Source organism: Hesperophylax consimilis, chromosome 31, assembly GCF_061612785.1.
Source record: "Hesperophylax consimilis isolate HC1 chromosome 31, BYU_Hcon_1.0, whole genome shotgun sequence".
In the NCBI taxonomy this organism is placed as follows: domain Eukaryota; kingdom Metazoa; phylum Arthropoda; class Insecta; order Trichoptera; family Limnephilidae; genus Hesperophylax; species Hesperophylax consimilis.
In genome coordinates, this window is record NC_142866.1 from 5047105 (window position 1) to 5069061 (window position 21957).

Here is a 21957-nt window from a genome sequence, read left to right on the forward strand (position 1 = left end):
ATTTCGCATTTATTTCGCAAAAAAATATAGTGTTAAAAACTCAATTAAAGGCTAGCATTGTTGTAATTTCTACATTTTCATCTTTCATTGTTTGCCTGCGATCAATGTTGTAGATACTAAAGTACCTCTCGGCATCAACACTATTGACAGGGAAATTGAAACATTGAATAGCTGCTTTTGCAAATGCAGGGAAGCAAGATTTTGATGTAACTAAAACTTGCATTACATCCACAGGAACTTCTTGGCCGACCAATCGAAGTAATTGTCTGTGAAAATGAGAGTACCCGTCAATTAGTTCTTCTTGTGGTACACTTTTGAAAAAACGGAATTTTTGCGAAGCTTTCCACTATGGAATTTGAATTGACAGAAGAAGAGAGCACATTTGCTGCTTCCGATAATAATCTGCCAATGTGCTTGTAGAACTCATTTGTTGGATTCGGCCCCATGTGTACCAACAATTTATCCAAGCTTTTTTGAGCTGCTGTCTTCAAAACATCATGCTGTGATCGATAGAATTTTCTGTTGATAAAATATTCATTGTTTTTTCGCCAAAAGAGCCTTCACATTGAGAGGACTTCAAATCTTCTAATTTACTCCACAAAATGTGTGCAAACGAATAGTTTGAACCTTTTAAATTGTCAATTAGTTTCATAATTTTCGGACAGAATTCTGATACGAATGTAAGTTGAACTTGAATTTTACTGGTTAGAATAACATTTTCAAAACATTCTTTGAGGTAAATAGTGCTAGAATTGTCGTCTTCGTATTCATTAAGAAAATCGATAATTTGCTGCATATACTCATTCAAATAAATCACAGATTTAAACCAAGAATTCTACCTGGTTACAACAGGCGTAGGGTAAAGTTTTGGAGTTAATTGTGGAGCATGCTGTCGTAGAAAGTTTAAATATGAACTTTTCATTTTTCTAGAATGCAAAAAGGCTGACTTGTCTTGGCCACAATAGAGTTCAGTTCCTTAAATTAAAATAATAAGTGGAAGCATTGGCAGTGTCTAAAAAATGTACACTTGCTAAGAAACAAGACTGCTGTGGTTCTGACGAGACAGTTTTAAGTAAAACTGCAAAGACACATCTGCCTTGTTTGTCAGAAGTTTCGTCGGCCACCACAACTACAGGCTGATCCTTTAGTTTATGTTTCACTTCATCTTTCTCCGAAACACCGCACTATGGTACGTACTTACGTCTCAAATTATCTCCAGAAGGCAGGTTACCCGAGCCAGGCACATTTTTTCCATGTAACTGCGAACAGCTGGATGATCTAGTTTATTCAACGGAATGTTTGCTTTCAAACACATTTTTACAGTGCCAAGCACAAATTACTCTTTTTCCGTTTTGGCACGATTTTGCACTTCAAAAGCACCAACTATTTTGGTTTTTTTTGTTTTGTTTTTTTTTTTTGTTTTTTTTTATTTTATTTTTTTTATTCATAAAAATATATTTGGATACAGGTTTTTTACATGCTTTTAGACTACCACACTAGACACATGTCCGTATTATGGTAGTCGAAATTTGTGTATAATTATATAAATGTAATACATGATTCATTCAGTTGTAAAATAGGTATAGGTTAAATAGGTTTAACTGAAAATAAGAAGGCGATGAAAATAAAGATAAATTAAATAATTATTTTAAACAGAATTGAAATGAAAAAATAAGAATAAGAAATTGTGGATTGCCTCTTTATTCCAGACGACCCTGGTTGAAGATCAAGATCAGATTTCTTTCTTAAATTAGTAACAGAAGTCGTATGCTTCTTCAATGTATCTAACTTCTCTCCTTCCAAACGCACGTTGCAGTATTTGCACGTTACTATGTTAGTATCGCTTAAATACAAGCCATCCTCTTTGAACTTTTTTACTCGTTCAGATAATTCTACCTTCGGGCGGCCCATATTGATGTTAGTAACACAACTATACCATACGCGCATGAGCGAGTGACTGATTGAAAGACAAGAGATGGACGGACGCCAACATACACTACTTCTTAGCTAAGCAGCTAACCAGAACTCGAATTTGAAGGCGCAATTGCTCGCGCCTGCCAAAACACGATCCTGCAATCTACACTACTTCTTAGCTAAGCAGCAAACTCGAATTTTAAGGCACAATTGCTCGCGCCTACCAAAACACGATCCTGCAATCTACACTACTTCTTAGCTAAGTAGCAAACCATAAATCGAATTTTAAGGCGCAATTGTTCGCGCCTACCAAAACACGATCCTGCAATCTACACTACTTCTTAGCTAAGCAGCAAACCGGAACCCGAATTTTACGGCGCAATTGCTCGCGCCTGCCAAAACACGATCCTGCAATCTACACTACTTCTTAGCTAAGTAGCAAACCGGAACTCGAATTTTAAGGCGCAATTCATTCTCGCTCCTCATCTACGCAACAACTCGTGCCGTCTCTGTCTGTTTTAAACAGAGTTGTCTTAATTGTTAGCGCGTCTGATCAACATTTGAAAGCACATAACGTAAAAAGGTGCAAAAGTATTTAATTTACAAATTTCGCTTTTATCGCAAATAAAATGCAGATTTCGCTTTTATCGCATCATATACTTATTTGTCATTGAGAATTTTTCGACCACTATGGTGGGTACATGTCCGTATTTTTGTTAACTAACAGTAATTGTTATCTTTACCTATAATCTATTAACGCGAACCAAACAATAATCATAACGTTTAAGAGAGTAATTAGTTGTTTGACAATAAATGAAAAAGATGTTTCCTTCTTCGAAAAAAGCGCGCTATTTGTTTTCTTATGTGGGGGAATTAATTCGAGGTGAAATTTTCTTCGGCTTTATTGTAAGTTTAGGAGATATATTTCAAAGTCATATTAGAAAAAAAATTTCCAATCTAGTGTAAAACTATTAGTACAGTGGAAATTTAAAATGCTTTTATTGAAATAATTCCTGAGAATCAAACTTTATGCAATGTTGTTCGGAACACTATTTGGAGTACGAAACTTTTATAAAAATGTGTCAGATTCAGAAGAAAACCTGATTTGTGGACCAATGGATAACCGATTGTACAGGTACCTACCTAGCTAAAAAGTATGTAGTATGCAATGTCTATGATTCTCTAATTTGTATAGCCTATCTCGGTTCACTACCCGGATTTGCGCGAGTTTAAACACCCTTTTTGCTTATTTTCTTAGTGGAAAATATGGAACGAGAAATAATTGGCGTCAGGATTGGGAAATAATTAGAGACATGTCAACTCAGTCGACAGCACCGGCAAAGTAAGGTTAAGTCAGATTTCTAGGGCTAACACAGCTGTTTGATAAATTTCCGAGTAATAAATGATAATGATATATATTTCCCATGAATTTATAAATAACGCGGATAGTAGATAACGTTATAGTCGGCATTTTGAACCAGCCTTCATTCTTGGAACCCTCGGCAACTGAAGTATTCATCGGATCCTACTGGATCGTCTACTTATTTCCAATCGCAGATAAGTGTTGGCACACCGCGCATACAAATCGCCATTTTCTAGATATCCAATATGAAAACTTCATGTTACTGCCGGACCTGGACTTGAGCATTTAAACCGTCTCAGCCGGATACGTGTCATAAGAATAATATATGTTTACATAAAATAAGACACACTTCAGAGAAACTAAGAAAAAATCGTATGTTTTAAATTAATGTCGCGGGAAAATCCAAATGCTTTATGTGAAACATTTTATTATTAATGTACGTGTCCTGGGTACGATTGAAAATAATTTCCAATGAAAAGAATCCAACATTTTCAACCGCAAACCAATTAAAATAAAAAAAATCTATCTACACGGACCTCCTAGCGCTGGTTTTATAAAATATCACCTTATCACAAATTGATAGAAATAAAAAAAAAAAACAATTAAAACACCAACATTTTAGTAAACAAAGTCACGGAAGTTTAAAATAAACCTCCTTACGTAACTATCGAATTCAAAAACTAGTCTGCATCAGCACGAGAATAGTTGGGATATACCTTATGAAATATCTATTAATTTTATAATTTATTAGAATTAAAAAAAATATATTAAATTGAAACTAAACAAAAGAAATATTTTTAAATGGGGTGAAAACGTCTTTCGTTCTATACTGGGAATAATACATGTTTTCAGTTCAACTTTATATTTAGAACACCTCAAGATCTACACGACGACGCACGAATAACTCATGCAACCCTTTCCTTTGCGGAGTTATGACTGATACTTTGATCGCGCAAGTGAATTTCTTATCTGACCCCCTCCCCGATTGAGACGTAAGCGCACTGACAAGCATCGGTCAATGATCTATTTTGTGAATGCACACCACTTGGCACCACAACCATTGGGCCACGATTAATATTTAAATCTATGGCGACCACAGAAGCGTTTCATTGCTAACTCTATCAGTATCTTTGTATGGGAGCATTCAAAAAAAGTTTTCACATTAGTAAATATTGTGTAGATCGGAAAATAAATCATGTTTTGTGCTTAGCTTTTGCAAACACTTCTCTGCCATACTGTCAAACTAGACAAGAACGTGTGCATCATGTGCATCATGTGCAATGTGCATACTTTATAAAGTGCAGTATCTATTGAAACAATGTCAAATACAAATTTAATAATAAAAATATCATATAAAAGATTACGAAAAATAAGCTACTAATGTACTACTATGTGTTTAATAATATGTAGACATATTTACATTGTAATTGACCACGTACATCCTGTTGACAATCTGCTTAATTGTAGTTTAACGGGAAAAGACTTTAAAGACAATACAACATTCAATATAACTCTATATACATTAAAATACATTGATTTGTTTCAGAAATCCATTGTAATGCACATAACAATCACCTACCTTGGGGAGGTCCGCACAGCATCACCAGTCATCATCCAGTCTTGACATAGTTATATAATGGAAAACACTCTAGTTTACATGATAAATTTTAAGCTGATGTAATAAGTGAAATCACTATTTAGATTAATCTTTACTATGAATCGGTATAGATTATAAATACCAAAAATATGCTACGAATACATTGAAGCTTGTTCTATCGCTTGACTTGATCAGAATTAAAATAAAATTGTTAATTAGGTCATGAAAAATATAAGTTTAAACTACTAAATAGTTTTCTTTTTCAAGAGTTTACTATGAACTCGTATAAGAAACAACTTTTAAAAAATACTGTTTTATGGCTAAGTTTATTTAATACCACTTCACTTGATTAACTTTTGCCAGCACTGGTGCACCTTTCGTGACTTTCAAAAATCAGAAAAGTTTTCATAAAAAAATGCAACTGAAGACCATTGTTGGATAATCACGAAAACTTAACTAGAAACCCTTTAACCTCTCAAATTAGTGGTACCTAAGGGTTGATTCGGATCACAGAGTTTTCTTTATTGATTATAAACCAATGAGTAGGTACTTAAACGATGGTTAAAACTTGTAAATAATAATAAGGTACTCACCCAACAGCTAGCAAATGAGAACCTTGGGCTATTTCTGAAGCAGCACCTCCGTATTGGGCCTTCCCAGGAGCGTGATCTACGGTGACACTTTCCAGTATGGAACTTCCAGTTGAACTAAGGAATCCCGTATCTTCATAAGGCGATACGTAAGTATTTCCTGGGTTGCCATTGATTGAAGACAATATTGGGAGTTGTCGGTCTCGAAAATCGGAAACAGCACCGTTTGGGTTCAAAACAGCTAAATTGGAGTTCAGAACATCTGTGTTTGTGTTCTCTAAAGTTTGACTGGTATTCAATGCAACATTATTGTTTGTCTTCCCTGTACCACCGTTTGCTTTCATTGCGACGTCCATTGGTGCAAGAATTGGAAGTTGATTGTTACTTCCAAGAAGTGATTTTTGGGCAGTGGACATATCTTTCCAGACAGTCTTCTTATACGCTTATATCAACGTATTTTACCGCGATTTTTTGTATTGAAGTAGTAGTCTTGCCAGCCTGTAGGAAAAAGAAACATTAATGTATTTTTGTAAGACAGACATTTTTCCTAAAATTTTAAAAAATCACATTGCTGAATACTAATAATTGTAATTGCCAGCCGGCAATGATTAGGTGAGGATCCTGGTGAAACTGTTTGCGTATAAAATATGTTCTATCGATAAAGTTCGTAGGTAAATAACAAGTACCCACTTTTACAAAACCTTGAGTTTAATTTATTCTTGAATGTCAAATTAGAAATAATGTATTCATTTTAAACTTTTATTAATATATTATTATAATTATCTTCGTTTTATTTTAAAATCTACTTTTTTGACAAATTTGACTACAAAACTGGGCTGTTTAGAGCGTTTGCTAGAAATTGTGTATGCAAATATATGGAATAGAATTTATTTTTTTATCTTATTAAGTTTAATATGCACACAACACACATCAGAACTTAAAGTGATCTATTTTCGGGGTACTATGCCGTGTTGCGCCAACGTTTCGGACAGCAATATAATTTCCATCATCACACATCTTCCCTTATAACACTGCAATGCTTTTAGAAACGTTGGCGCAATATGGCATAGTACCCCAAAAATAAATAACTACAATACTTTTAGTTGTGAAAATCTCAAATCATATCACAGCAGATCTTGTTTATAAATAAACTGTTTTTGTAATATAAATTAAATAAAAAAATATTATATACAGGTTTTCCAATAAGAGGTGTTATTTTGAATAGTCCGCTATTTCGGTAGATGTTACTTTTGAAGCTGTCATTTTTTTGACATTTGACAAATAGAAACTACGTTATTAATAAAAATTGAACAATGCACCCTTCAACAACGTATTGAAATTATTAAATTTCACTTGAGTGAATCAAATGCAAATCATCTTGAGTGATGAGGCCCATTTCCACCTCGGTGGCTTCGTCAACAAGCAAAATTGTCGTATCTGGGGCTCGGAAAACCAAATAATTATTGTTGAAGAGCCTCTCTATTCTCAATGTGTGACTGTTTGGTGCGGTTTATGGTCCAGCGGAGTCATTGGAACTTACTTTTTCGAAAATGAGGCTGGAGCAACAGTTACGGTGAATGGATTGCGCTATCGAGAGATGATTAATGATTTTTTATAGCCGGAATTGGATAGTATTGATTTGGACAACGTTCACTTTCAACAAAACGGCAATACGTGCCACACAAGCAACGAAACAATTGATCTTTTACGATTGAATATCAAAATAACACCTCTTATTGGAAAATCCTGTATATAAAAGAAAAAAAAGTTTCTTGAATATTCAACGCCCTTACTATATTTGTGCACGCATATACTGAAATGACTTTATACTCTCAAAATGGAATACAACTGTGAACACTTTAAGTGATGTGGATTTATTCGGCGAATAAAAGCGCTTTGAAAATAGTGCTATTGACACATCGAACAAATCGTGGCGCTGATATGAAAACGATTTACTGTGTGTTTCAAGGAACGGTTCAAAGGTTTCATGTACCTGGTACATGTTAGAAAAGGTATCCATGTCTGATTTGGAAAAGACAAACTTTTGTAGGAAGTATTGGAAAATATTATATGAAATGAATAGTATAATACTTATGTGTCAGTTTATCAAAAGTAATACTAAAGTTTTTTTTTACTTAAACTGTACAAAGCGTTTGTATTAAAAATGTTTTTCCGTTTACAGGCAGTGACCATGTATTGAACGAAATGAATTGACTTATTGTAAAGGGGTGGCCAACACACCAAATAATCATTCAGTTTGCCATTACCTAAACTTCCCAACCTTTCTCTTTCCCATTTCCTTCCTTTGGCCACTCCATTCGGCATCACAACATACCCTACATTGGTTATACCACGGTCCAACTGATTGGGTAATTTTGACTTTGGTTAAGGGCTGATCATTAAAAAGTTACGTAACTTAAAATGAAAAGGCTTCCCAACCTTTCTCTTCCCAATCCCCTTGCTTTCCCCACTTCCTTCAGCCTTACATTATACCCTAATTCGATATGCCATATTCCCACTAGCTCCGAATAGTCTGGAGGAGTTGGGACTCTTAATTCACACTGAAAAATTAAACTGAATACTTTGGCATTTACGTAAAAAAAATAAGAACAAAATGACACATCCCCATACACCCAAGACTACTTTATTATGGTGGTTCATCTTATGTACAAAAAATTGGTGAAATAATTACTATGGTTTCGGCAATTTTTTTTACAACATTTAAAAATATATATATAAAGAGGTAAACTGAAAACAATGAAACTGAAAACGTTGAAACTGAAAATGATGAAACTGAAAATGACAAAACTGTGATGATGAAACTGAGAATAATGAAACTGAAAATGATGAAACTGTAATGATGAAAATGAAAATGATGAAACTGAAAATGGTGAAATGTAATGATGAAATGTAATGATGAAACTGAATTACTCCAGATAAGACAATGTGACATTTTATTATTATTATTATTATAATTACTCAATAGGAAATCTGAGAGATTAATCGCGCTAGCCCTACAAGTAAAACTAACACAAGATTTCCATGTTACTTACAATTAAAATCGGTATTTTATAATACGAAGTATTGCGAATTGTACAGTATAATTTTTTTTAGACAAGTACAACGAAACTCCCTCGATGAGCTATAAACAAAAGCACTTCGCGAAACTAGTCGTCGTGTTGCATTGGGCCGCGGACAAACAACGGAATTTAAACCTCGTAATGAACTGGGTCTGTTTTTGACTGGAGCTAAATGTTCCGATCCTCTGTACTCATTTTCATTACCTGTGCATCTGACGTCTTCTTGTTGTCAAGTTACGTTCGTGAGTAGATACACTCTACAGCTACCTTCAATGCAATGTTTGTTGTGTGTTTGTCATTTACTACGATTGTTATACCTAATAATATGTATTTCTTCCCATGCATTACATATGAGACGTTATTAGACGAAATTAACTTTTTTCAGTGCATTATACATATTACAATATGTAATGCAGCAATATAAATTTGAATACAAATAAAACATAACAAAGTAAAATAATTTACTGTCACTTTTTGGTTCCCCATGTTTGTCAAAAAAAACTGTCAAAGTCGAGTGTGAAGAAATTTAAACGTGAAAACTAAATTTCAGAGACAAAGTGAGTAGCTATGTGTTGCCACAGTAATGCAAAAATTCAGTAACAAATCAAACGAATTTCTATAATGGTTCATGACATACTCGTAATAATATTATTAATTTAATCACTTATATTACCGTTTAAGGCGATGCAATGCGTAATAATGCAAATTCATGTTTTTTTGGTTTGAAAATTTGATCACTTAGAAATGTTTTAGATGCTTTAATTAAATACTGCGAGTAGAACACATCTTGGCCTACTAGATCATCCAGTATTTTTTAGATAAGTCTTTTAATAAGCCTAGAAAAAATAATGTATCAGGCCTATAAAAACTGCTTTAAAGTTCAAAATCTCCTACTTACGAATGCATTTTCGGTTACGGTTTTATTGTATAATGTGGCAAATTAAGTTCTTTATAAAATTATCGTAAAACAATTAATATTTGTGCCTGAACGTCCGCAAAATAAAATAAAAGCCACTTTTTGGCGATGTTTTTTTATAGTATTTATCAAAAAAGACGGATGGTGTTGAACGGGAATTTAAACCTTATCGCCATCTACGTAAGGGGTGTTATTGTTAGCGGCTTGATTCAATATGTTACACGACGTATGGCATCGCCTTAATACGATGTTAGTGTTATTATCATTATTATCATTGTGTTGAGTTATCACGTCGAGGAGATGATCCTTGGGAAGTATTTATGTGGGTGTGTATTTATGCCCCAAGAAACGTGAATTTTATTCGGGTGAAAGTATTCAAACTTTTTTCTTTCCAATTTCTGTCTGTGTTTTAGAAGTCAAATCGATTTACTCAGATCGGTATTGATCACCCTTCTGCTGACTTTCTGTTCAGTGGAGACAATCAATCCGTATGACAATATTTACATCTTTAATTTGTCGATAGTCAGTTGAATGGGTATTTCAATGATCGATGCAGATCACGATAAAAAATCTGTGCAAAATTCTCACAGTTTTTAAGTAGTAAGTAAGTACATCAGAAATCCTTATTTTTAAAAACATTAATTAATGTATTCGTTAATACTAATTGTATTAACCAATACATTAATGAAGATGACGTAAGAAAATGTACAGTACTAAAGTAAAAGAATTCGCTTAAAATTATTGCATACAAAATAACGTTCTTCAAAAAACAGTTGATCCCCATTCTCAGTCACAGTTGTTTTTGCGGCTCGTAAGAAGAATTTGTCATATTATATTCTTCTTCTCGTGGGTGTTGGTTGGGAGGCGTAGGGGAAGAGGGAGGCGAGAGGAGCGGCAAGTAAAGAAGATTAAGCATGACACAATGCAGGGAGGTCCTATGACACGGCGAGATAAATAAGTAAACGCGGGCACCGGAACCCGTGCCTGTCTTGTAAGTATGGCGCTAGGGTAAAAAAATGGCAACGCTAAGACAATAGGTAGAAAGGATAAGACGACACGTAAACAGGTAACGCGGGGGATTTTCTTCGTTCTTGCGAGTAGAAAGGCTTACCCTATGAACCTAGATAGATAGATACGCTCTGTCAGCCGCTACTTGCATGTATGAATACGACTGTTTTTAGATTTTTCAAAGTGAATGGTGCGGTGAGGATTGTTTTTACTTAGCAGGACTTATTTTTATCGCACATAATAATATTTACAAGTTTGGGGAGGCTTTTACAAGCAGTGTAGAAAATGTTGGACGAACAGTGGGTAAGAGTCCCACCCATTACCCAGAAACGGTAAGAAACGGATTTTTTCAGGAAACGGATTAATTACTGTATTAATTACAGTATTGATTACTGTCAAGTTTACCTGACATCCTGATACACTATCCGCGTTTAACGAATACCATTGTAGTGCTGGAATTTTGTTCACTGGGTAGGTATGTACACAAAAAATGTCCAATTTTGACGGGGATTTAAAAGAGCGAACCCCTACAATTTTTCATTTTTAAAATACCGGACGGTATTGTTCTGAAAAAATAATACACTCCCAGAAGAGTGTCCGTGATACCTATAATATATCTAGGTTCTAAGTGTTGTATGTACCTAACTCTTGGATATTTAGATGTGTCTCCATATAAGGTATGTTAGACCACGAAAAGGGCTATAGTCTAAGAGTTCCCAATCTTTTTGTGATCGGGAGCTAATTTTTACCATGATTTGGATGGGTCTTTTAGTAAGAATATGTTTGATGCTTTTTTGGTTCTATAAAACTTTGACCATTAAACCGGTTCATTAACAGAATAGCACAAATCCAGCAAAACAGATTTGTCTTATGACCAGGGTATAATTTTTAATTTATGATTGAAATAAAAACAAATTATCGTATCACTATCATAATTATTGATGTCAATCCTGGCTATAGTCTAATGTTAGGAACACCAATATCCATAATATAACTTAAGAGGAAGCTACAAGCCAAAATTTATGTATTCTTGGTATACCTTATATCGGAGGTAATAGGCATTAAAATTGCTTGACAAAAAGAGTCTAGTAACGTTCGATTTCAAGCACAAAACTGGTTTTTATTTATTTTGTAAATAATTTTGTAAGAAAGCAAAAAAGTTAATCAAGTGAAACTGTCACAGATAATCTTAGCTATAATATCTATATATTTTTAATAGTTGTTTATTTTATGCGTTCATACATTTCAATTGAAAAAATATTTTTTTTTAGTAGTTTGCATTTATATTTTTTATTGAGTAATTTATTTCTTTATTTGTATTCTACTCAAGCGAAGCGCTTGGAAAACCTTCAATTTATCTAAAGCATGTTTTTGGTATTCATAATGTACACCAATTTTTTTATAAAGATTAATCAAAATAGTGATTTGGCATGAAGCTTCGCCTTAAAACGGATCAACGAAGCAACGCACTTAGTATTAGAGATGTGTATTTATTTTTAATTTTAATATTACATCTAACAAGAACGCCTCTTTCAGCACATTGTAAAGACAGGGGAAGTATCTCGCGACCCGCGAGGCAGAGCTGTAAGGCGGATTAAGGTAGTGGCTGTAGAAAGAGATTTATAAGTGAGGGTCTTGATTATAAGAACTTGGAAAAACATATGCCGGTAGTTCGTTCCAAATTCGAGCCGACTTATAAGGGATCGAATTGAAGAAACGTCCCGTTATCACGAAGCCAACATCAACTGTGAACGTGTGTTCCGATCATGTCTGTCATGTTATACTAATATACCCAACCGTAATTAAAGTAAGTAGACGTTGAGAAATATTTTCCAAATATTAGCTTAAGAGGAAGCTACAAACAAAAATGTGTATAACTTATATTAAAAATTCAATTATATTAAAAGGCATTAAAATAACTTGACAACCGGAGTCTAGAAACGTTCGATTTCAAGCACAAAACTGGTTTTTATTTATTTTGTAAATAATTTTATAAGAAAGCAAAAAAGTTAATCTAGTGAAACTGTCACAGATAATCTTAGCTATAATACCGTATTTATAAAAAGTTGTTTCCTTTATGCGTTCATACATCTCTATTGAAAAAAATATTTTTTAGTAGTTTACATTTATATTTTTAATGAGTAATTTTTTTATTATTTGTATTCTACTCAAGCGAAACGACAGGAAAACCTTCAATTTATAGAAAGAATATTTTTTGGTATTCATAATGTACACCAATTCACTATAAAGATTAATCATTAATAGTGATTTAACAGTGATTAAAGACGGTCGAAAACCCAGATAGTATTCTGTCAGTCGGAACATATTCTTCACTTGACGCGAGGAACAGCTTATTGTCACTAGCGGAAGAGGAATAGCGAGTGTATACGATGCTTGTAAAATAATATCGTTAGGAAGCTTACAGCGTGCATTTGTGTATTATATTTAGATGAGACATGAAGCGAAAAAATATGTTACGCTTTTTGCCCTCCAACTGACCTCCAACACTCCCAGTTTGATCGGGTGCTTGACATTGTGAGTGTTAATCCCAGTTTTCATTATTTTAAGTTTACAACATACTAAATCAATATGTTAGGTTTGTCGTACGTATTACGATAATGAATGGCACTTAGAAAATCAATGTGTTTGGCTTGTCGCATTATCGTCACTGTTCTTTACGATAAAGAATGGCGCTTAGTAAATAAATGTGTTAGGTTTGTCGATAATGAGTGGCGCTTGGTAATTCAATGTGTTTGGTGTGCCATATTATCGCCACTGTTCATTACGATAATGAGTGGTGCTTAGTAAATCAATGTGTTAGGTTTGACGTATTACTGTCACTGTTCGATGGCGCTTAGCGAAGTTTAATTTGGTTTGTCGTATGTTTGACACTGTCGACTATGACTATGGGTGCAGTTTCCTTATCTGTATGAACTTAATGTGTAATATTTAATAAGGTAATTCTAATAATCTTTTGAAAATGAATCGAGGGGTCGAATAGCTGGTTTTGTCGCGCCATTATGACCATGCGTAGAACTCCCCAGGCGTACCAACTAAGACGAGTGCAAATTATTCTAAGAAAATTCGCTATGAAAGCAACCACCGCAGGGAATATTCACCGCACACAATTCACCAATATACAATAGTCAGACTATCTGAAAGAGACTGTTTTATTACAGTACAAGTAAAAAGTAAAGTTAATATTACCTAACCTAACATTACCTAACATAGTCTTACCTAACCCTTATTTCATGTGACATATCACAAGAGCGCCCCTATATGTACAGTGTTAACGCAGGGGAGCTATGTCGCCATTCGGTCGGGCAGCGTTGTGTGACGGATTAAGGTAGGGGCAGTATAGGGGATTTACTAATCCGGGTCTTGAAGAGGCCCAGATTATATGAAGGAGAAGAAACAGACGCCTGTTACTCTTTCCACATAAGAGCCGTCTTAAACACAAGCGAGTCGAAGAAAAAAAAAAAAACTAACCTAGCCTAACATAATACCTATAACCAAAAATAACTGTTATTTCGTTTTAATAATTTTTTTAAATATTTTTTTATTCTAGATAAAAGAAAATTACATTTTTCACTTATTTAACTAGAAATAACATATATATTACACATAAATATATTACACACTGATATTATTCACTTTCATTGTTTTGTTGATTGAGCATAAAACTGAACAATTTTTTTTTAAATGTACCTATAATTTTTTCATTTTTAATTTCGTCTGGGAGGCAATTGTATATGTTGCTTCCCTCGTAACCAATGGATTGCTTGCCATAATGAGTATATATGGTGTTTAAATTTATTTTATCGTGTTGCCGTGTAAAGTGTGTGTGTACTTGGGACGTTTTAATGAGTTCTGTATTTGTATGTATGAGTTTATTATTTATTTTGTAAATAAGAAGACATGAATTATATTCATATAATTTTCTTAATTTTAATAGTTTTGTTTCCATAAATTTTTTTGTTGATGTTCTAGGTTTGAAGTGAAATAGTTTTTTGATTACTTTGTTTTGTGTTACTTGTAGTTCGTTTATATATGTTTCACATGTATTTCCCCAGATTTCAACCAAGTAGTTTAAATATGAGTGTACGAGGCTATAATATAAACCTTTTTTAATTTTATTTGGTAACAGATATGATATCCGGCTGAATACGCTAATTAAGAGGGTGATTTTATCTTTAATATCTTGAATATGCTATTTAAAAGTTAGGTGTTTATCAATGCACAGCCCAAGATATTTCTCGTGTATCAGGATTTGCAGGTTGTTATTTTCAATGTTTAAGGGTACATGAGGAGGAATTTTTTTACGAGTTGAGCTTAAAATCATGTATCCTGTTTTTTTAACATTCATTGTTAATATATTTGATTGGAGCCAACTGTTAATTTTGTCTAAGTCACTCTGTGCATTTTCTAGGAAGATGTTTAAATCTTTACCCCAGTAGAAAATTGCAGTATCATTTGCATATAAATTTTTTTTTTGGCTTTTATTAAAACGAAATTATTTCAGTAAAAACACACTTCCAAATAATAAAGACAAATATTCCTGCGGTGATCGGTACGCGTTGAATTGTGGGCGGTGAATTTTCCGGATCCGGAGGGTGCTTACAGGCACAGGGATCGTTTTCAAACGTAAACTGAATCCACCACATCGAAAAGCTCGGCAAAGCTCCAACAGAACTTTCCAATCCCTTCCGACATTTTCAAAATGTTTTCAAAAAAGGTTGGCAAGTCGTATATTTGTTGAGGTGACTAGGCGGGTTTGGGCATTGTCTGGTTGATGAGTAATTTTATTAGGTCTAGTTTTTTTAATTATCTATTTTGCAATTATCTTCATCCAGACACAATGCACGTGATCTGTTCCCAACTTGCAAGAAAGTTATTAAATACACGGAGAAAACTCACTGATACTGTCGATTTATCAAAAATCTGGTGAATTTATATGTTTTTCTTGATATTTCTTGAAATTTATTGGAAAAAGAACACATGTTTTCCATATGTTCTGAATGACTAATATTTTAACAGGAAATTGGCATGACTTCACTTTTTAACAGGATCATTCTTCTCCCTGTACTTTAACATTGATGGGGAGGTCCGAATACATTATTATAGTCATAATTGATATCGGGGAGGGGAAGAAGTTGGGAAGAGGAAGATTGGCTAGTACCTGGTTAATCATATTTGGTCACTAAAAATGGCTGAAGACATTTCAAAAAACTTATCGATTACTAATCTACCGCTCTGGTGCCAACGTGTTGAAAAATACTTGCCTACTTATTTTTGTTACTAGCCAGTTCTAGGACTTTCGACCTGGATTGTATCTTAACCCGTCACCTAATGGTACGTATAGATTTTCGAACCGAAACGCTAGCCGAATCACGAATTACTGAAGTGCAAGCGGCATTTCGCGCTATTTGTGGTTGCTTCGTTTCTTTCCCATAAATTAAGGTTCATCTCGGCGGCTCGGCTCGCGCCGATGTATACTCAGCATAAGAAGTAGTGATGGATAAAATTAAGATGTCTATTTCGACATGATCGTTATAAATTATTATTTACTGACACCCTGAACTTTGTATTAACCGGTCAATTAAGGGCAGTGACAAATCAACACACTTTTCAAAAGTCACGAAAAAAAACAAAATAGGTTCCGTTAGGTAAAGTATACTGGGTGTCCGGGGATAAATTGCGCTAACTTTGGGGTTGATTGTACATGATAGTACAATTAAAAAAGAAAAATAATTTTTTTGAACTTTTAAGCTAGTTTTCATGTAAAAAAACGTTGATTTGTCTCTATGGGAAATAAAAATCAATATCTAAAAAGAAACAATTTTTTAAATCTTTTTATAAACTTATTTTAGCACACTTTACCCCCATACATCCTGTGTAGAGCAATATGTTTTGTTTTTCATCACCTTTAATGACTTTGTATAACTTTTCAAAAGTGAGTTTAATTGACACTGTTCTGAGTTATCACGGAAACTGACTTTGCAGATGGCCAAAGAAAAACAATTGATGAAGGAAGTATTTTTAAAATTCAAAGATTGCTTTGTTTTCCCAAAATGCGACACCACCGACTGCAAATAAATATACCAAATTGTTTAATTTAAAATCGACGCGGCGTCTCTGCCCGGAGGATTCATTCGAATAATTGATTGTGTTTTGGAATCGAGTGTTTCAATTGTAAGCATCGCTAATTGGAAGGTGAAAATAGAACCCAATGAAATTGGAAAACGAATCAAATGCAGATTCAAGAATGGTTCAGTACCATAGACATATGAATATTAGTAGACCTGCCCTAAGTGATTAAAAGCGTATTATTCCCCACTCCCCATACCGGTTCCATTGGAGCCGGCTGGGCTCGCGTATGGCCTCAAGTGAAATTTGAAAACGTGACGTCATCATTCTTGTGCGAACTATGGTCGAGGCATCATCGGTTCATTTTACGAAATAACACGGCAAAATGTTGACTTATGATATGAAAACTTGTAAAAATAGATGTGAACAAGAGAATAAACCCAATTGTCGTATTACATTCCATAAGTAAGCATTATTTTACTTTATTTTAAGCTTATTCACACCGTATTATATGGATCAGTTTTAGAAACATATACTATCACATCACAATGTAGCGATTCTCAAGTGTGCTCATCGTTGTTTACTGGGGTAAGTAAATTATGAAACATTTGTAAAAGTGTCTTAACTAAATACTCTGAATCTAACTACGACTCTGCAAACAGAAGAAATTTACTTTGCCGAATTTGGACTTCGCAAATTAGTTCATAACGTGGCGAGTAATTTGCGCTCCCATGTAAAAATGTCTATTCATTCAAAAGCAGATTTTACTTTTAAGAACTAAATGGTGATATTATAATGCGAGATGCCTATTTACTGTCAGATTGATTTATTGACGAATCACAGTCAGCTTAACCCCCTTCGTTCTTCAACAGTTGATTTTACCCCTCGCCATTATCTTCTCGTCTATTAATTCCTATGTCTGTGATTAATTCCTATGTCTGTGTTCAGTACCTAATTTGACGATTGCTCACACATGAACTGCTAATGAACCCGGTGATAATTTACATTTATTCATGATTTACAGTGTTTCTTAAAAAAAATAGTAGGTTTAAGCTTACAACATCGAATATAATTTCCTGTCTTCCCGTGCCTGTGTTTTATAAAGTTCCACAGTGAATCTGAAGATTCTTTTGTTGAAAATCAACCCCTTGTTACGAAAATTGAACGACACCTCCGCTTAGTGATGTTAACCACCTGTATTCATTGGAGCGGACGTCGAAAAATGAACAAAACTGGACTGTGAAACAAGCTGGGCCGTCAACACAACAGCGTGTGTAGTGTTATTGATCTCAAGGATCTCAAAAGTTGCGTATGATTATTTAGATTATATCGTTTTTAAACAAATCTATTTGAATTTCACTTTTGTTTTCGATAATTAATGAATGCAAATATTGGAAGCGGAAATTAATCCACTTCCCGACCTACGATCGAGGTAAAACTCGGCAGATAAACTTTTTGTCGATTACAATGCCTTCCATCAACTTTTGGTGTTATTCACGCGAACATACATGCATTTCTCTGAAAGTCTACGACATTACAGCATTTAATATATGAAATTAATGTTGGTCCTACACGATCAGCATCTGTCACGGAATATACGTATTTTCGTAAAAAAAAACTAGTAAAAAAACTATCCCTGAGGAAGGTTCAGGAAAGGGGAGGAAAGTTCAAACAAAGTTCAAACAAAGTCAAATCAAAATATTTTTTTTTAAATACATTATTTTACATTACTAAAATAGATTTTATATGTGTATTTTTTTAATGGTTAATATTATTAATTGTAGGTAACTACATACATAAAAGAGTCCTTTGGCCCAGTACTGAGACTCGAAGGGCAATATTGCGAAAAGCTTATGCAAAGGTACGTGACAAAATTCATGTATTACATTTCAGTAATTGTGTGTCTCAATAATAAGTCATAACTTTTGACAAACAGTAGGTTTCAGGTCTTCTCGCCTCGAAACCACCAAATGGATTCGAATGTAGTGAAAACTTATACAATTTTGGTATGCGCTGAATGTGAAGGATGATGGTTTAATATGTGTGTCTTTCGAATGGTAGGGCTCAGCCAGGGTAATAAAAAAGTTTGATCAATTTCACCCAGATTAAGGAAAAATTGACCAAGGATTTCATGGGCCCACCCATAACACATACGTTATACATGTATTTTCATATAATGCATAATAAATTTATGTTCGCATATATTAAATTTCAGTGATTAATAAATATATGCATTTTTTACGATTTCCGTACCTTTCAAATTAATGTATATTATATTATACAGGGTTTTCCAATAAGAGGTGTTATTTTGAATAGCCCGCTATTTCGGTAGATGTTACTTTTGAAACTGTCATTTTTTGACATTTGACAAGTAAAAACTACGTCATTAATAAAAATGGAACGATAAACGCTTCAACAATGCATTGAAATTATTAAAATTCACTTGAGTGAATCAAATGCGAATTATCTTGAGTGATGAGGCCCATTTTCACCTCAGTAGCTTCGTCAACAAGCAAAATTGTCGCATCTGGGGCTCGGAAAACCCAAGAGTTATTGTTGAAAAGCCTCTCTATCCTCAACGTGTGACTGTTTGGTGCGGTTTGAGAAAAAAATGAGGCTGGAGCAACAGTTACGGTGAATGGATTGCGCTATCGAGAGATGATTAATAATTTTTTATGACCGAAATTGGATGGTATTGATCTGGACAACGTTTTCTTTCAACAAGATGGTACGTACCACACAAACAACGAAACCATTGATGTTTTACGATTGAATATAAAAAAAACAACTCTTATTGGAAAATCCTGAAGAAACAAAACAGTACACCGGTTACAGTTCAGACAGAGTTTTTCAGATACGTATTAAATATTTCTTACTGGATACCTATAATATGATTCCTTGTAGTGTCTTATTAATGATAGGTACGTTGAGTAATTATTACCAGGTGACGCGTGACATTCGTAGTCAGGGCCGGCCCTGATGAAACGACGCCTGGGGCGAGAAAAATTTTGGCGCCCATTGTCAAAACCAGTAGATGCCTAGGTAGGTGATCACTGTAATCAATAATGTTCAAATGATTTGTATTTTTGTGTGGCGCCGTTTTTATGAAAACTAATCTCAAGGGTGAATGTTAGATGGTAATTTGGCGCCGGGAGCGGACTGCTCCAACTGCGCCCGCATAAGGCCGACACTGTGTGTAGGGTATACTTCAGAGTGTTTGTATGTGTGATAGGTGGTGATATACAGAAGTGAAACGATATGCAGGCGCATTGAACAGATTAATAATTTACAAGATGATCCTTTTAAATATGGGCAGTGAATCCGAAAACGTGTCGATGTTAAAGTTTTTTTTGTTAAAATATTTTTGAAGGTATAAAGAGCTCGGTTTTTTGGCGAATTTGCTTATGCATCTATTTTGTAATTCAGGCGATGCACTACGTCGTGTAATCTTTTTAATCAAGCCGCCATCAATAACACCCCTTACGTAGATGGCGATAAGGTTTAAATTCCCGCTTAACACCATCTGCCTGTTTTGATTTATGCAAGAAAAAAACATGGCCAAAAAGTGCCTTTTATTATTATATTATTTTGTGGATGTTCCGGCATAAATATTTTTTTCCGATCATTTTATAAATATTTTAATTTTCCAAATTATACAATAAAATCATAACCGAAAATGGTTTCGTAAGTAGGAGATTTTGAACTTTAAAGCAGTTTTCATAGGTCATATATATTTTTTTTCTGGGCTTATAAAAAGACTTATCGAAAAAATACCCGATTATTTCAAAGGTCAAGATGTATTCTACTCGCAGTATTTAATTAAAGCATCTGAAACATTTCTAGGCGACCAAATTTACAAACCAAAAACACATGATTTTGCATTACTACGTATGGCATCGCTTTAAGTATGTACAATGCACAAATTTGACACCGCAAACGTACAGAGCATCTACAGTGCAAGGTAAGCGGTAAAATGTATGAGGGTTGAGTAGGAATCTAGGGATTAGTGTGTTCAGGAGTGACGGACGTATTAATATATCCCTCCCACTGCGGCGCAAGACGATGGGTCGAGAGACCAGTCGGAGAGGTCAGAGGGTCTCCCCAAACTAGCCTCTCTCGATCTGGCACGCCACGTAGCTGATGGGCAGGCGCATCCTGAGCACACCTCACCCCATGAACCCGGACACCCCTGTTACATCGCCAAACGTAGCGAACTACTTGTAGTGACCTATGGCAGATGTTTTGGTGATCCAATAAATGGTTACCGGGCGGCAAATTTGAATTCTTACGAAGGGTTTTTGCGTCCTTCGTAGAATGACGGACGTATTTGTCTATTTCGTGATTCTGTCAAATGCATCCGATCCCCCCTCTAATACTGATTATATCAGTATTCCGTGTTTGCCACCTAAACCCCCCCCCACCCAATTCATTCTCTCTTGTAGACCCACTTACCCGGCGTAACAATAAGCAACCACTAATCCTTCGCGCGTAGGTGTAGGCAGATAGGATTGAACGCAACACATTTATGTCCTAGGCCACAATTTGCTTCATCCTAGTTCAATTAACTTTTCACGTATACTATACTGTATGCTATTATTCATGGTCAGTATCAAGTATTTTGATTTTTTTTTTATTTATTTTTTTTTATATTTACTCCACACAGGAGGCCCTGAAGAAAATAATTTCCCTCAGGGCCTATGTCATCTTTGGGGATGCTGTGTGGAGGGTCTTTTTGTGGAGAGGAAGGAGTGAACATGGGTCTTGAAGAGTCCCATGTTGTAGGAGGGAGGAAACACAGAGGCCGGCAGTTCGTTCCACAGCCGAGCTGTTGAACTTAAGAACGAATCGTAGAAGCGACCCGTTCTCATGTGACAAGTGTCAACTGTGTACAAATGTTGGGCGCGCGTTTGGCGTGTATCCCGACTACGCACCGGTGCCGAAGGGATCAATGACGCTAGTTCCTCAGAGCATCTTCCATTGTAATACCGATAGAACAAGGACAGCATACCTACCTGACGCCTGTGCTCTAAAGATTGCAGTCCGTTTGTTAAGATTGGGGAATCTATCAAACGGACCGCCCGTTTCTGCACAGAGTCAAGGGTTTTTTTCAGGTATTTAGGGGCTCCAGACCAGAGATGGCTGCCAAATTCGACCGTAGGGCGCACTTGCGATTTGTACAGGGTGAGCAGTTGTGTACTATTAAAGTATCTGCGGGCCCTGTACAGTACGCCCAGCTTCTGAGAGGCCAACTTTACTCTGGCTTCGATGGAGCCCCCGTACCTGAGCTGGTCACTTATAACTTATAACTTATAACTTATAACTTCATCTTGCCATGTCTTTATGAGGCGTTATCTAAATAATTTATTTTATTGAATAAATGAAAAATTATTGAATCAATGAAA

General features: G+C 34.9%; 1 protein-coding gene across 2 annotated transcripts in view; it reads right to left on the reverse strand.

Moving 5' to 3' along the window:
- Positions 1-21957, reverse strand: part of MESK2 (misexpression suppressor of KSR 2) — a 292886-nt gene that overhangs the window by 190843 nt on the left and 80086 nt on the right. For both annotated transcript variants that reach the window (XR_016305189.1, XM_089649910.1), the window contains exon 2: positions 5468-5962. Coding sequence is in view for 1 of the 2 variants with exons in the window: in XM_089649910.1 (XP_089506036.1) it covers positions 5468-5880 (413 nt within the window). In the remaining variant the exon portion in view is untranslated. The remainder of the gene's footprint in view (positions 1-5467; positions 5963-21957) is intronic.